Raw genomic sequence first — 17063 nt, forward strand, 5'->3', positions numbered from 1 at the left:
CTTAATAAAATACAGAAAATTGCATTTTATTTTGGTACATAAATACTGGTAGTGGGGGACTGTGGCATTTAGAAGAGAGAATCACTCCACCAGAAAACTCGCTTCAGCAAAATGATGCAGTCCAGTTGAGCCCCTTTTATGATCTGAGAAATGGCTGTTTTTATAGCACACTAAATAAAACCTGCTATTCGAGCTGGAGGTTTATTAGTAAAGGTGATTTTGCCATAGCTGGGGAGGGAGGGGAGGAGGGAGAGATGAGGGATGAACATCAAAGCAGAGATACATGTCGTTCAGAAAATGGCACAGTGATGCCCCAAAAATGGAGTGTCACTCATCATCACTTCACCTAGGACTGCCACCGAAATATTTTGTGTCAATTTTTTGTTGTTGTTGTTATTTCTCCAAAACATTATTGCTAAGCCTGGTTAAATTTCCCCCAGTGGGAAAGCCTTTGCTATGGATGTGGTGGGGAACCATTAGAACCTTGTGGGTGGAAGAGGGATCTGCAGGGAGACAAATCCAGGGGATGGTAAAATTGATTCCTACGGGAGAGCATTCAGGTTTAGCCAGGGCAGCTTGTGCTGTTGTTGCTGTGCAAAATCGCCACTGTTATGGTCTTGAAAGAGGACTTGTCGGTGGGCATGAGCATCCCCATAGCACATGTCCATGCTTCAGGCGTGCCAGTGCAGTGCTAGGTGTCTTTCTCCAAACCTGCCTTCCTTAGGGGTGTAAACAAAAAGCACCTGGTTGAGGACTAAAGTCCTCAACAACTGTGTCATTGGAGCATCACTTCTAGCCTAGAAACAGAGACATCTGCCATGCTTTTGACATCTTCAACATGTGCAGTAAATTTCCCCATTTATCACCTCATGGAGTTGCTGCCAGTTCCAGGAAAAACAGGAGAAGGATCACCTTTCATCTGCCATCAGAGGTGGAAAAACAGGCACAGGTTTTACTGAGTCTGGGAGGATAAAGCTTCTGAAACTCCACCTCTCCCATAGCCCTTTGCAAGTGGGGCAGGTTTCACTGCATGTCTTCTGGGGCAGGTAGAAAGACTGCATGCAGTGCAAGGGAAGATGAGTGTACTCCTGTTCCCTCCCATCAGAAGATAATTATTTTACTAGTGAAAGCAAAGGAGAATCTTGCCTGGGAGTCTGATCTGAGACCAGCTGTTTCAGAGTCCAGAATGCGTCCCATCTCTGAGTGGTACAACCTACATCATTTCTAGCTTTGCAGAGAGTGCAGTGGCTTTTCAGTACGTAGCCAGTGGAGCCAGAAATTCATCACGTATGACCTCTTTAGGCAGATTTTCCAAAGGGAACAAGCCTCCCACGTTTTGCTGCAGGTCACTGCAGGGTGAATTTGTTGAAGGCAGAGGCGGTGCTTTCTCTGGATTCATGGTACAGGACTCAGATCTTAATGCAGGGAGGTGGGGAGACACTGTATATTTGATGTCTCCCACAAATTTTCATGAGCTTTAACCCAGCTGCACCAGATAGATGTTCTGACAGATTTCTGGACTTTTTGCTAATGCTGTTGCACATGCAATACTTCATGCTAGACCTTAGCTGCAATCAGGATGCTTTGAAAGAATTAATCTGGCAGTCAGTAACTGCTAAATGAAGTGCATGCTAAAAGAATGATGAGCTAACTGACTGGAGCTCACAGCTTTTATGAGCTTCTCTAAATGTCTGTTTTCAGGTGAATTCAGCATCTCCTTGACATTTAAGGACTCAATTTATAATCAAATTATTTAACTCTAGTGGAAAGAATCAGTGGCCTCAATGGAAAAGTCATTTATATTTCCCCCACCCCTTGGAAAAAAACAAGTATTCAGGGTAAAACTGCAATTCCTATACTAAGTGAAGGATAAAAGAAATCTTCCAATGCAAATTAAGCACTGCAGGCTTTTAAAAATTATAGCAGAAACACAGAGCACAGCTGCTCGCATCCTTATTTCCAATTTAGTAATCTGAGACGTGTCGAAGCATTAATGTCCCAGACAACACCAGAAGCCTTTCAGAGATGAATACCCCTTAATGCTCACGTTTCTGCAGGTCCCAGTCCATCTTGGTATCCTTCTGCTGTTTGATTTTTGGCCAAGTTACTGCGCAGAAATAAGTTGTCCTCGACAACTTGAAATCACAGAGCAAAGTGGAAGCGCAGGGTGAGATAGAAACCTGGACTTGCAACGTTGTAGTTACACACTGGGAAGAGTAGGTCAAGCTCCATGGGACTATACCACTTCTGAAGGGATGGAAGTACGTTTTATTTATGAATAACAAAGCCTTAATATCACTGCTGCTGTTAAGTTCATTAGCAGGGGTTTTGGACAAATGAAAGCGTGGAACTTAGCAAAGGCGTCTTGCTCTGCGAGCCCTGGCTTCACGGGTGTAATGTCTGAAACGCTCGCTTAAAAATCTTTGCGCTGGCTTGAGGCCAAATGAGGACCGAACCAGGGTTATCTCACCAGAAGAATGGGCAAAATTGTATGAGTGTCATTGTAGTCCACCTTATCTGGTGTCCAGTTGTTCTCTTCCAGCTGCCTAAACTGCAACAACAAACTGTGTTTTGCTTAAACATGATATTTAAACTGCATTGTTATGTCGGTGGTGATGGCCTCTTTGTTGGAGATGACAGAAAAATCCCATTGTTTAGAGTTTTCCCAGACTCAGTGCTTAATACAAAGCCCTGAAAAGAGCAGGGTTGTTTAAACATTTGATAAAGAAAATATGTGCAGATATGGGTCTATCCCACTAGTAAGGAGCAGATCAGCCCCCAACACCAAATCCTACTTTTATAAATTCACCATGTTGTTGCAATTTGCCTAAATAAAACCCTCAGTCCCTGCGTGTGGAAAATGGAAATGTCTGAAATCCAGCAGAAGATTGAAATACTGCGCAAATCATCCAGTTTAAAGCTAGTAGCAAAATTAGTTTGCAATAAGTTTGGAATTTCTTAATTACTTAGCAAGTCATGACACTTTACCAGGAACGCAGGAAAAATTACAATTTGCAAACCATGTGAGCATCTTTGGAACCTTCAGTAATCTCTGTGCATTTCTTTATCTTTTCCTTAAGGATAAGTGCTTTAGATAGGTGTTCTCAAAACAATTATAATGCCAAAGCCCAAACTTCAGTTTCTCTGTGTTGACACAATTACACAAATACCTCAGGGAAGACAGAGCTACATAGCAATGGAGTGCAAATCTGGAAGGACCTCCAGCAGCTTTGGTGAAGATCCCCCTGATTTTCATGCGACTTGCACCACAGTCTGTGATGTTTGTGTTCAGTGAATGGACGCAAACAGGTGATGCTTTGCTTTTAATTAACCCACTGCCACCCGTGCTGTGTCTTGCTCTCAAGAAATCCCCCTGTAGCTTCATGTTAATTCCTGCCTCTCTTGCTATGTCTAACGAATGATCCTCGCTCCTGTGAGTGTGGTGGTGTTTGGGCTTTGTACCACTGAAATTCAGGGAGCTGGGGAAGGAGTTCACTCTGGGAGCGATAAATTTGATCTGGAAAACCACCCTTCTTTGGGATGACAATGGTGAATTTTATGTTAGTGCCTCCTGACATGTTTTCCTTAGTATTTTAATTGGAATTAAAGCCCTTACATTAGTTTTGAGCAAGATTCTGTGGGGTTTCTCAGAAGACACTACTGCTCTTTACGCTTCCAGCAAGCGTCATATGCTGGTTTGTGATCCCTCCTCCCTCATTAGGGTCACCGAGGACCTAAAGGCCTTCCTGAAACCATTTCAGACACCTGCTATTATGAACTGACTAGACTTGATCACAGACCCCTCCTATAAATTGATCACATCTCATGTCAATGACTGCTCAACCTGTAAGCCATCAGGCCAGAGTTACATTCCCCTGAACCTAGTGTCTCTTCCGCTTGGTATCTTTCATTTACAAAGTAATGCTGCCCCAGGAAGGTTCAGTGCACTCACCAAATACATGAAATATCTCCAACCTGTAGTTCTGATTAGAGCCTTCGAGTGAGCAGTTTTCAGCTGTCCCATTGGGACACAAGACGAAATGCTCAATTTTGAGTAAAAGCATGAGCTGAGCCAAGATTATTTATTCATGTGTTGGAGCTAGAAATCTCAGTTTTTTCTGCCTCTTGAAGGGTTTTCTTCTCCAGTAACATGTTTTCATGTGTGTCTAGGAAGCAGAAACTGAAGAGAAAGCTTTTTCAAGAGGAACAAATCACCTGGAGCTTCTACAGGTTTAGAAGCTCATTGTGAAGGACCAAGTTTGATTTTTTAGAAAGCAGGGGCCCATTGCATTATCCACTTAACCTCAGTCTCACCGGATTTTTTCATTCAGTCTCAAAAAAATCAGGTTGGCCTTTTGCTAGGCACCAAACGCCTGTTTTCAGCACTCTGGAATACTTTTGAGTATAAGTTTAAGTTAAAGCAGGTATGAATTCAGGCCTGCCTTTGCTCTTGCTCTGTGCTGGCTGGTTACAAGGAAGGTCCACTTTGCATGCAGTATCACTGCTGTAGCAGAGTGCTGTGCCTGTTCTAATATCCTTCTGTGCATGGGTTGGAGACAACACCTGGTGACCCAGCATCTAGCCAATCCAGCTGGCAAACTGAGCAAATGCCCATATACATCCAAGCAGTCACAGCCTCATCCCACAGATTTCTGATTAGATGCCATGGCTTACAAGTTCTGAGACCGCACAGAGGTGTTATACAGTGTTTTGATGAGATTCGTTCTCACTGGAGAGGCAGGGGTGACTCTGAGATAAAAGCAAGCACTTCCCAAGACTCTGATTCTAAGTGACATTATTCGTTTAGGAAAGCCTTTCCTCCTTTTCTTTTCTCTTTTTTTTTTTTTTTTTTTAATTTTATTTCCAGCCTATGAAGAAGATAACAAAGGATGGTATGTCCCCAGAGCACACTCTGATGTGTCACTATGGATGCCAATCCCCACAGACGCTCCCGATGTTATTAATTTTTAAAACAAACTTGCTGATTGAGGTTCTGACTGCCTTTAAATTGTCTCTACAAGGAGACTGTGTACTAATTAACCCACAGAAACAATCAATGATGTACCTTTTTCAAGTTTCAGGGTGATTAGAATATGAAAATGAAGAGCACAATGGTGCAGATGTTTTAAAATCACAGCAGACAGCAATTAGTGACATGGGAACCAGCTGCTTATCTCTCCAGATAAAGCCTCTTAATAGGGAATTACACTTGAGGAGCCATTACACAGATGGATCTGCGAATGATTTAAAGAGGGGGCGTTGTAGTATTAACTTTGATTTGCAAGCCAGATTCTTGACAAGCTGTATGTGTGTTACCTCTACAAAAAGGTGTGTTTAGAGAAGGGGGGTACCATCTCCCACAAGCAATCAGATTTTTTTCAGGCGATGTGTTTCTCTAATTGCGTATTTTATCATTATTATTACTTTTAGTTATATTTAGTTTTATTTGGATTTTATTTTTCTTCTCTACGCTTTTGATTTGGTTGCTGGCATCTCCTCCCCCTTTTTGCTTTGGGACTGGAAGCACTGTGTGGATTTAGAGAGAAGCTCAAGCAAGGGAATGGGGAGGCAGTGTGAGTAGTTAAATGAAAAGAGTCCCCAGGGGATGGATTCTGCTGCTGGGTACTGCTTGCAGAGTAGGGTGCCACTCATCATGGGACGGATACAGTCTCATTCTCTCAGTTGCAAGGGCTGCGTGCCAGAATAAAACTGTAAAGAGGAGTAATCATATCTGCAGGTGCAGTGTTGCACAGGTCTGGCAAGGCATGTGTAAACACATGGTCCCACCTCCTCTGCTCTCTGGCCAGAGCTCTTCAGTTGCCAGTATATGGGATGTGTCCTGCTCGTAGGTCTACTCACCATTGCCAAAGCTGAGGGCTGAAACTCATGAGTTTGGCATTATAATTGTACACTACTAATAAGAGGATTCAAACTTTATTTTTTTAGTCTAAGGTTTAGCATGTGCTGGATCCGTTGCTCAAACTTCTTTGCAGTCAGAAAAACTGTAAGCTTCTTTATGTGCATTTTACTTTCTTTAAAGGAAAGATGGGATTATTACCCACTAAGAACATCCAGTAAACTGAATATGAAGAGAAATATTGACCTAGTCTGGTGAGAAGTGATAAAATTGCATGGGTTAAGGAGCGCTTCTGCTTTCACAAAAGAAGAAGGAGCAGAGTTCCAGTGCAGAATAGCTAGCTTCTAAGGAAAATCCCATTTAATGAAAGGGCAAACTACAAATAGAAGCAGGCTCTTAAGTTTGAAGTATTTTTAGGGTCTTATAAGCCAAAAAGTAAATAAAGATAAATCTTCCTGTTTTCATGAAAAAGCCCACTATTCTTGATGCCAGTTTTGTCCATGATGCTATAGGAACTCTGTTTAAGGCAACAGCCTCTTGCCAAGACCTATGGAGCTGCAGTATATTGAAAGCTTACTGACAAATAAAATCATTAATTTCTGCGAAAGGCATCAAGATACAGGTTTCTGAACAGCTCTGTTTGCCCTCACACTACTGAAAGCTCTGGCATCCTCCACTGGGTCAGCAGAAGGTTAGGTTATCTGAGCTGGGGCTTCTTGGCTTCTTAGGGTGGTGCTCACCCAGCAAGGAAAACTGAAGCCTAAATATTAGGACCAATGGGATCAGACAGCAACCCAGATGGAGGCACAGGGAGTAAAATACAATTGGCTGCATAACTTTCGACTGATTTACCAGTGCTTTTAAGTAAACAGTCCCCACATATCCATTGCAGCCAGTGAAACCCAACCTGATGCAGCCAAATAATCTCTGGTTGCCATGCCGCAGAAGAATTATTTTGGACATGTCTGGCAAGGGAGAGCAAATAGTAAATGCTATGCTGGAAGAAGCTGCATGAGGAAACCCAGTGGACTGTTATGTGCTTGGGCAGATATATAGTTTTGACATCCAGCTTAGGAAATGGAGTCCCTTGATCCTGCAGACTGGTCATTTTTTTGAAGAGCTATGGAAATCGGAGCGCTTATCCACGTGATTAAATGCCTCCGGAGTTGGCACCTTTGATGACATAGGCATATCTTTCTCATGAATTGTAAGATAGATGTTGTGGTGGCCTGCGGTGCTGGAGTAATGACAAGGCTATCATTAGGGATGTGTTGGAAGTTGCATCATTATTTTATAGGCTGGAGGAGCTAAGTGATATATCAGCATTCATTGCTGATATATAGCTGGCCTCTCAGTTCTGAGCCTTTATTAACTGCCTTAAAATATAGATTATTGCTGCTTTTAAACTAGAGATTTCTGTGTGTGCAGTGGACTTGGAGGGACCAGGGTGTTGCCAGTGTGTGATATTTTCACTCACTGCTGCAACCCTCTTTATTTTTTTTTTTTTAAAACTTTTTTTCTTCCAAATGAAATTTTTCAGGTCATTTAGTTTCACAGCTCAGCATTTTGGAAATAAAGTGGGTGTCAGGAATTGCTTTGATTGCAGCCATGAGGCCAGGATCCGTGCAGAAGCAGCCTGGCCCTGCCTCAGTGTGGGCCCTGGGGGCCAGGAGAGGCCTCAACCCATCATTTCCAGGGCTTTTCCAAGTCACAAACCATGGCACCTCGGGAAGATTATGTTTCTTGGGGGTGGAGGGCAGCCACCTACAGCCCACTGGGACTTCACCAGGAGATAGCCACCTCCCGTGCACCTCCTCGAGCCCAGCTAACAGCACACCCGGCCTGTTGGCCTGGGGGACAGGAGAAGCCCCAAATAGCTGAGGTAAAATGAAGCTCAGGAGCTTTGACATTACTTTAAAAAAAGTTTAAATAAAATCAAACTATCCAGCTTCAGAGTCAGTGCCACTGATTTCCTTTCGACCCCTCCCTGGCCTTATCCCAAAGACACGGATGCGGGTGGGGTCCTGTTTCCAAAGGAGGGCACCGGCGGTGTGGGTCGTGGCCGCTGCGCACTGTGTGGCTCGCACGTGGGAGGCCGCTGAGAAGAGGAGGAGGAGGAGGAGGATCCGATTCCATCCCCCAGGGCTGTTTATGCTTTCGGCTCTTTTCTCAGGCTGAAGAAACCGGGTGTCGCTCGCCCGCGACATCTGCAGCTCCACCGCAGCTGCGTGCTTTCATTTTCTCACTCCACAATTCCTGGAAATCTCTGCTTTCCCTGAGCATGGCTGGTCCATGTGCATGACAGCTGAACTATCCGCAGGATTTAAGAGTCCCTGATTACTCCTCAGACGATGGACCAGAACAGCTTCACTCTTGTTGCCTGTTCCAGAAAAGCCACATACCCATTTTCATATGCACATGAAGGATATCTCAACCTCAAGTTGCCAATAACATGTATGTTTACTGGTGACTAAATAATGCACCATGGGCTTGGGCGTGTTTAGCACCTTTCAAATCCCTCTGAAGTTGCTCAGAACTGGAGACACCTTTCCCAGCTCAAAACCCTCTTACGCTGATGGCCACCTTGCCCCAAAACCTCTGTTGCAGACACCCTGAATGGGGATCTAATGTAACACTGCTGATTGATGGAAACTTAATTGTAACAGGGTGTTCGCAGAAACACGAGACACTTCGCAGTTGTTTTCTATTGTTCTTTCCTTGGTTACACATTTATTTTAAGTCTCTCGTTATTTATTTGGCATTCAGAACAGTGTCATTACAGTTTGCTAAGAACAGTTGTTTGCAGTACTAGGTGTACAAAATCAGTTGCACAGTTTGATCCAGACCTTTGCAAAAAATGCTCTTAAATGTAACAGAAGAAAAAAAATGGGTAGAAGAGTTCAGTTAATTAAAGTAAAAAAAAAATATATTTTTGTTTGTTTGTTTTAGGAGATATTTCACAGGGTTACAGCTGTAACAAACAATTTCTTCAGCTGAAGAAGGCCCACCAAGAAAAAAAGTAGACTTTCTTTTGCTCTGTAACAGTCTTCAGCATAATTTTGCCCTCATTGTAACCTCTGCAGCTTGAAGAGCTGTTGTCGGATTAGAAATCATATTGAAAATATCTCTTACCAACATTGCAAATAGCAGATTATTAAAATGGAAAGGGAGTAATGCAAATCTTGAACCTGCCAAGTGTGCCTCACATACTTGATGCTACGCATATGATTTTAAGCACTAAGTTTGTGGGGATGACTTCTATGTGGAAATTTAAGCAAGCAAATCTTTGCAGATTCTGGCTTCATAGGGAAGTGGACCCATGGGTTTTCCTCTTGCTTGTTACAACTTCCGAGATAATTTTGCATTTTCCTTGTTTACAACAATGAGCTTAATTGTAGTTGTTGAGCATCAAGTTTTGTGAGGGATTATTTTTTAGGAAAAAGGGATTCTCCCCAGGAGGCTGAGTTGCACCATCCATCCATTGAAAGGGAATATTTTACTTGTGTTTTAAATTAAAAATCAATAGAATATGTTTCTGTAGCAATTTAGCATTTATAGAAGTATTTCTATTGTTTTTAGAATGGGAAAACAAAACAAAACTTGTTTACGTGCATGAATCTAAATGTAAATTTGGCTCAAGTATAAGACGACTTTGTAAAGGTTTCTAACCCTTACAAGGACATTGGTTAAGAAGAGTTGTCATTCGCTGTACAAATAAAGAGCTGCAGCTAGTGGTTATGAATGGACTGATAAACTAATTTTTTTTCCTATTTATTTTCTTCTACCTTTCAGGTTTATGACAGGCCACAAAAACATTCTTCTCTGCACTATGATCCAGGCCTCCAACAAGACTTCACCGGTGACACCTTAAAATCAAAGCACCAGCAGAAAAGTAGCAACCAGCACCATCTTGACTGGTCGGCGAGCTCTGATACTGGATCCACTTCTCAAGGTTGCTTCATCAACACAGAACCCAGTCGAGAAGCAGTTAGTGCCACCAAGGTCCCTGCTCCAGAGCCCGGAGTTTCCTTCAGCAAATCCCAAGCAAAGAAGTCCTGCTCCAGCAGCACGTGGGGGCAGCTGTCAGCCAGTAGTAAAGACCTTGCCATTTGCAGTGCAGTCTCATCACCCAACAACATCAGCGCGGTGGCCCAGCCAAGCAGCGCCTCCGAGTGCAATGGACTTTTGCCTCTCAGTGATCAAGAAGGAGCTGTGCAGCTGGAGGCCTCCGATCAGCCTGCTGGGAGTACAAAGAAGAAGTCCAGCAAAAAAGACTTAATAAGTCAAACCATCCAAACCGCAGACATCGAATGGGTGAAGAGTGCTCAGAAAGCATTTGACAGCAAATCCCATGACAGCATGGAAGGGAAAAAGGAGTCTTACTCGATGGACAGTGTGTTGGATATGTCACCCTCGAAGCAGAATCCCACTTCTGCTAGCAGTTGTGAAAGTGACACCAGTCACGTACGAATTACTATCCCAATAAAGTCTCCAACAGCAGATACATCTGGCCACAAAAGGAAAAAGAGGCAATCCACAAAATCTTCCATGGAGAAAACTATCCAGGAGAAAAGCCTGCCTTCTGTACTTGCTATGAGCAGTGAAGTATCAAACAGGACTAGCTCTCAACCAGAGGGTAATAAAAAAGATCTTCGAGCCACAAAGCCAGGGAAAATGATTGAAAACGAGTCCCCTTTAGTAACAATCGACAGTGGTGTGCTCACTGACAAAGCTTCCCCCAACAGTGCTACCAGACTCAGAAAACCTGTAGCTGTGACATCCACTCTCCTGCCCACCGATCTTCCCACAGCTGGCAAATTATCTGAGGTCCAGCACCCCAAACTTGCAGCTAAGCGACGATGGACCTGCAGCAAACCTAAATCTATCCTTCGGGAGACCTCCATGACAACATCTGAGAAGCTGATGGTGGAGCCTCCTTCAGCCTATCCCATCACACCATCCAGCCCTCTGTATACGAATACAGACAGTCTTACTGTGATCACACCCGTCAAGAAAAAAAGAGGACGACCAAAGAAGCAGCCTTTGCTCACTGTTGAAACGATTCATGAGGGAACCTCCACCAGCCCAGTGAGTCCAATCAATCGTGAATTTCCAGGAACAAAGAAAAGGAAGAGGAGACGGAATCTGGCCAAGTTGGCCCAGATGGTCCCGGGAGAGGACAAGTCCATCAGTGAACTCAAGTTTCACAAAAAGGTCGGGAAGCTTGGGGTCTTGGATAAGAAGACCATCAAGACCATTAATAAAATGAAGACCCTCAAGAGGAAGAATATTCTCAATCAGATCTTGTCCTCCTGTTCCAGCAGCATAGCTCTGAAAGCAAAAGTTCAGCCACCGTCTAGTGCTGGGCCAACCACCATTGATGCCAGATTAGGGAAGCAGATAAATGTCAGCAAGAGGGGAACGATCTACATTGGTAAAAAACGGGGCAGGAAGCCAAGAGCAGAACTGCAGCCTCAGCCAGAAGAACCTAAGACAGCCATCAAGCACTCAAGGCCTGTTTCCAGCCAGCCAGAAAATCCAGCAGTGCCTTCCAACCTGCAGTCACTTGTGGCATCGTCACCAGCAGCTATTCATCCGCTTTCGACACAGTTAGTGGGGACTAACGGCAACCTTAGCCCTGCAAGCACTGAAACAAATTTTTCAGAGTTAAAAACTATGCCAAATCTGCAACCTATCAGTGCTCTTCCTACAAAAACCCAGAAAGGAATGCACAGTGGAACTTGGAAGCTGTCTCCACCCAGGTTAATGGCTAATTCACCTTCCCACCTCTGTGAAATAGGTTCTCTGAAAGAGGTCACACTGTCGCCGGTTAGTGAGTCTCACAGTGAGGAAACCATACCCAGTGACAGTGGAATAGGTACAGACAACAACAGCACTTCTGACCAAGCTGAGAAAAGCTCAGAATCCCGCCGGAGATACTCCTTTGATTTCTGCACCCTGGACAATCCAGAGGCTATCCCGTCTGACACCAGCACAAAGAACAGGCATGGCCACCGGCAGAAACATCTCATTGTGGATAACTTTCTCTCTCATGAGAGTATTAAAAAGCCAAAGCACAAGAGGAAAAGGAAAAGCCTGCAGAACAGAGATGACCTCCAGTTTCTGGCAGACCTTGAGGAACTCATCAACAAGTTTCAAGTGTTCAGGATTTCCCATAGAAGTTACACATTTTATCACGAAAATCCATATCCCAGCATTTTCAGGATTAATTTTGATCACTACTACCCTGTGCCATATATCCAGTATGACCCATTGCTCTATCTTCGCAGGACCTCTGACATGAAGTCTAAGAAGAAGCGTGGTAGACCTGCCAAAACCAATGACACCATGACAAAGGTGCCTTTTTTACAAGGGTTCGGTTACCCTATTCCCAGTGGGAGTTACTATGCACCCTATGGAATGCCTTACACATCAATGCCTATGATGAATCTCGGTTACTATGGTCAGTATCCAGCTCCTTTGTACCTGTCTCACACGCTCGGAGCGGCTTCCCCATTTATGAGACCTACCGTGCCCCCACCCCAATTCCATGCAAGCTCTCATATGAAGATGTCCACCACTGCCAAGCATAAAGCAAAACATGGAGTGCACCTACAAACACCCGTGGGAATGGGCCTTGGAGACATGCAGTCTTCTTTGGCTCCTCCAAAGGTTGGAGGAACAAGCCTCTCAAGTGGCCGACTTCACAAAAGGAAACACAAACATAAGCACAAGCATAAGGATGAGCGGATATTGGGGACACATGAAGATCTGAGTGGTCTCTTTGCTAGCAAGTCCACGGGCTTCTCCAGTCATGCGATCAACGAAAGGCTAAGTGGCTCAGATAAAGACCTCTCCTTGCTCAACGAGAAAAGCAAGCATAAGGAGAAGCAGAAGCACCAGCATTGTGAAACCGGACACAAAAGCTCAAAGAGTAACTTTGAAGTGGATACGCTGTCTACATTATCACTTTCTGATGCCCAGCAGTGGACACAGAGTAAAGATAAAAGTGACTCAAGCAATGATTCCATTGACTCTTGCACAAAGAGATACTCTGGTAATACTGAAAGTAATGGAAGGTCAGAGTCCCTGGACATGTTTGGTGAAATTAATTCCTCGAGTGAGAAGCGGGATGAAGCAAGTGGGAATAAAAGAAGAAGTTTTGAAGGGTTTGGAACTTACAGGGAAAAGGACATTCAGACCTTCAGAACAAATAAGAAAGACAGAAGTGCTTATGATTCTTCAGTCTCTTCGGGTAAGCTCTGCTTTATTCTATTTTACCTTACTGCATTTAAATTTTAATGCTGAACAAAGAGGGACTTGCCATTTATAGCAAATATGTTTATGAGTCACTAACTTCTCTGGCTTCTTGTAATTACCTCTGATTCTGCATCCAAACTTTGGGGAGATCAACAAGCAAGTTGGCCACACATTAAGCCAAAACCTTTAAAAGTAGCTGAGTTGTTACACGGCATTTTCATAGCTTGTTGCACTTCCTCCAAAAATCTCACCATTGCATTCTGCAAGAGCAGCAATTATAATACCTGTTGGGAATGTTGGCATCCCTCTTATCGGTGTCTCATGTCAGGGTGGTAGTCATTGCCCAGCCTTTGGGAGTACAGCCACGGTACTAAGCAGAGAGTCTCTGCTCTGTCCCACAAAGTATACAAAAAACATTTGTTGATGGGATGGACCAGACGCGTGGGAAGTTGTGGAGCTGGGTCAGTGTCCCATGACTGGTGTGGTGTACTGCTGATCCAGAGGGACCCATCACGGTGATAACTGGTCTGAATATATGGAGACCCTGGGTACAATCCTAGTGTAAATCTGTCACTTGCAGTCGGCAGGTGTCATGTAGAGTAATTATCCTGAGCATTGAGTGGCTGTGGGAAGGGACTGGTGTCATGGAAACAATAAGCCCTAGCCGATTGACTCTGAAGAGTTTTAGGACTCATGACTTGGAAATATAAGCTGGGTAGATGAGGAGGCAGGAAGCTTCTTTCGGCTGCTAAAGACATCTGTTCCTCTCCTGCAGATGGGGTGGGGGGAAAGGAATCTGAATCTTGTCTGAGAGACTGCATTGTATTTTACAATAGGGAGCTGCTTTCGTGATGACACAGAGGCAGGTGTTTTGCTGCAATATAAATGAATTTAGCTTGGGAGCAAGCCCAGAGCTCCTGCACCATCAGATATTTATCACAAAGCAGATTTCACACTTAGTTCTGGAAAAGGGTGAGTTTTACTGAACCAACCAGTGGTGGATGAGATTCTGATGTGCTAAAAAAGAGCTTCAAAGAAACGTAATTCATAGCCTCCAAAATGAAAAAAGAATCAGCTGAGAACACAGAGGGAGCAGAGATTTTGTATAACCTGCCAATGTAAGGCTCTTAAGTTTTTTATTGACTTGTAACTGATTGAGATCCAAAGATTGCTCATGCTTAAGCTACCTAGACGTTTCCATTTCCTTCACTGAGACCAGGATCTGGACTATAGCAACAAAAAGCAGTCTAAAATGACAACTTGTACGACAAAAACATTCCCATTCATGATATTGTATTATATCATACCAGTCGTGACACCCAGAAATGAGACACACAGAAATACTGGAAAAGAGGCTGAATTCAGTCACTGGTTATATCAGGTTTGCTAGATGCCTGACAAAGAACAAAATTATTCTCCACCGAGTGCTGCAGTGGCTATTGCATTAGGGAAGTTGTGTCCTAGCAGACAAGGGTTACAAGTCTTCAAAAATTTTAACAAGGATATTTCTCCGTTTTTTAATGGAAGTTAATGATTTCTCAGTTTGATAACAGTTGAGTTTGTAGCCTATTTGCTTTCTGAACAGAAGAAGTTTGCTAATCCTGTACTTTCCAATTTAATATATTTCACTTAGGTGTAGTAAATTGTCAAGAGAAAATTCTCAGCACTGCTGAACCCAGCTGAGTTTCCAAAGTAGGGGCATGATCCCCACCAAGCTGACTTGGAAATAGAAATGGTAAAGAAAAAGTCCATTTCATGTTATTTTCCTTCAGTTTATTGTCCATGATGATAAAAACATAAGATGGAGTGGTAGAACTTGCAGTAGGAGCTCCATCAGATTTGCTGTTTATACTTTTAAAACTGGTTCTCATTTAAACTAAAAATATTATTTTTATTTATTTTTACTTTTCATGATTACAACTGCACATCATTCCCCATGACCTAATCCATCAAGTCACAGATTATGAACTGGTTTCTTCATTGTCGAGCTGTTATTTAGACGGAAAAATCATCAGCAGTTAGCTTAGCAGAGCTAGCTAACCAGAGCCATACCTTGCACTACAAGGAAAAATACTGAAACCAAAGAGCTCTGCCAAGAAAGGCCTGGAGCCAAGACTGCTCATTAAAGCTGAGGAACATCTGTCTGCTTATGACTGTCTAAGATCTCAGTGCAGCTTTTTTTCCTCTCTGATTTGACCTTCACTGGGATTCCCAACAGAGGTCCGCACTTGAGTCTAGCCGTAACTATTAACTGGTTCCCACTGAGGAGGGATTAAACTTTTCCATGATAACCTTGACCTTCTTTCTCCTAATTCACCTTGCATTTCCCTGTGGTGGCTAAACAGTGACTGACTAATCATAAAAATAAAAGGTAAAAAAAAAACCAACAACCCTCTGAGAACATATAACTGTGTCCCAGGAGGCAATTTCCAGAGCTCTTGCCGTTCAGTATTTGTCATCTTTTGCAATATAAAAATAATATAGAACAGAGATAAGAGGAGACATCCTGAATATTCAGATGAAAGCTGAAAATAGATTTATATCACAATTTCAGTGTTATCTTTACTGCATGGGCATTTTGGCATGCTCAGTAATGCCATTTGCAACTTCGTTGTATGTTGCTGGAGATGAAATACGGAGCAAAAACAACCCACGCTCAGTAGGGATACATGTGATAAGAGTGATGAGAGAACCATTTAGTGCTCTTTGGTGTTCAAGCATTGCAGTTTGCTTCAGTGTAGTGTGCTGGTGCAGGTGCCATTGTATTGTTGTTATTTTTACTATTGTTATCTGTGTTGTAACAGCACTTAGCTATTTCTGAAAAGATTAGTGTTCCCTGGTGCCATGTAGTGGTCACGCATATGGTAGAAAACAGTCCTGCCATATAACCTTAAAGCCTGTGTATGATTTTACAATCTAGAAAGCATAAGATGTGAAGGGAGCAGTTGTCTCTCTTCCTTTCTGGAGGAGCTGGTTGCAGTCCTGGCACAAGCGATTTGTACCAGAATGAAAGGTCCCATGAAGCAAGTGCCACCAGCCACCTCAGTTGGCCGCAGCAAGTGTCCATTCCCTGTACTGCACCAACTTGGACTGTCACTGGCCATTCATTAGTGGGGACCTTGTGAGCTTTGCTCATTTTAGATCTCTTGGGAACTCTTGGGGTTAAACATACAGTTTTAATGTGTATGGCTATTCTCCCAGTACGCAGCCTATTTCTCCACCATTGTTCTGGAGAAACTGGAGTCCTTTCCATAAACTCTTCCCACCTTTCTTCCCATCCACTCCCCATGACCTCTTGCCTCCTGCTGCATTTTTCTGAAATTGCTATTTTTGCAAGATTCCTTGTGCTCACCTAACCTTCCTGCATTTAGAAAGACTTATTAGTCAAAACTAATTAAACTCTGCTTTCCCGTTTGACTAGTTCGGTGGCTTTAGTCTGGTCTATAGGCAAGGATACAGCAGAAGGTGTTTCAGATCCTGCCTTGCAGCAGTCACACTGTCTCTTAGGCACATCCTAGTCTGAACTTTCAGTTGCGTGCTTCAACCATTGACTCAGTTGACTCCCTCCTTCCACTCCCCACGGCCAGAGTTACACCTCATGCATGGGCAAAACGTTGCTGGAGGCCCTCTGGCACTTCGTGACCTGAGGCACTGTGCACAGCTGGATATCTGATTCTTTCATCTGCTCTCCAGTAGTTACTAGAGCCCCAGGGTAGGGACTCAGGGAGAGGCCACAGATTGATGCCACAGCTGGGCTGGGGAGACTAAAAACAGAGCTGTGTTTTAAAGAGGTCCTCATAGCAAACTCCACATCTCCTTGTCGTGCAGATGCCTGCTTCGCTTTCATAAGTGATGCTGGAGAAGAGACTTACGTTGCTGATGAGCAGTCTCAATGCCATAGCTTATGCCTTGGAAAAAAGCAGGAATGATTACCTCTTCCCTATTT

At 43.5% G+C, this 17063-nt stretch overlaps 1 protein-coding gene across 1 annotated transcript in view; it reads left to right on the forward strand.

Annotated features, from left to right (window-relative positions):
• SETBP1 (SET binding protein 1) overlaps nt 1-17063 on the forward strand; it is a 268615-nt gene that overhangs the window by 177157 nt on the left and 74395 nt on the right. The window contains exon 5 of the mRNA XM_082497456.1: nt 9650-13112. Coding sequence (XP_082353582.1) covers nt 9650-13112 — 3463 coding nt within the window. The remainder of the gene's footprint in view (nt 1-9649; nt 13113-17063) is intronic.

The sequence above is a fragment of the Vanellus vanellus genome (assembly GCF_965231255.1).
Source record: "Vanellus vanellus genome assembly, chromosome: Z".
Taxonomy (NCBI): Eukaryota; Metazoa; Chordata; class Aves; order Charadriiformes; family Charadriidae; genus Vanellus; species Vanellus vanellus.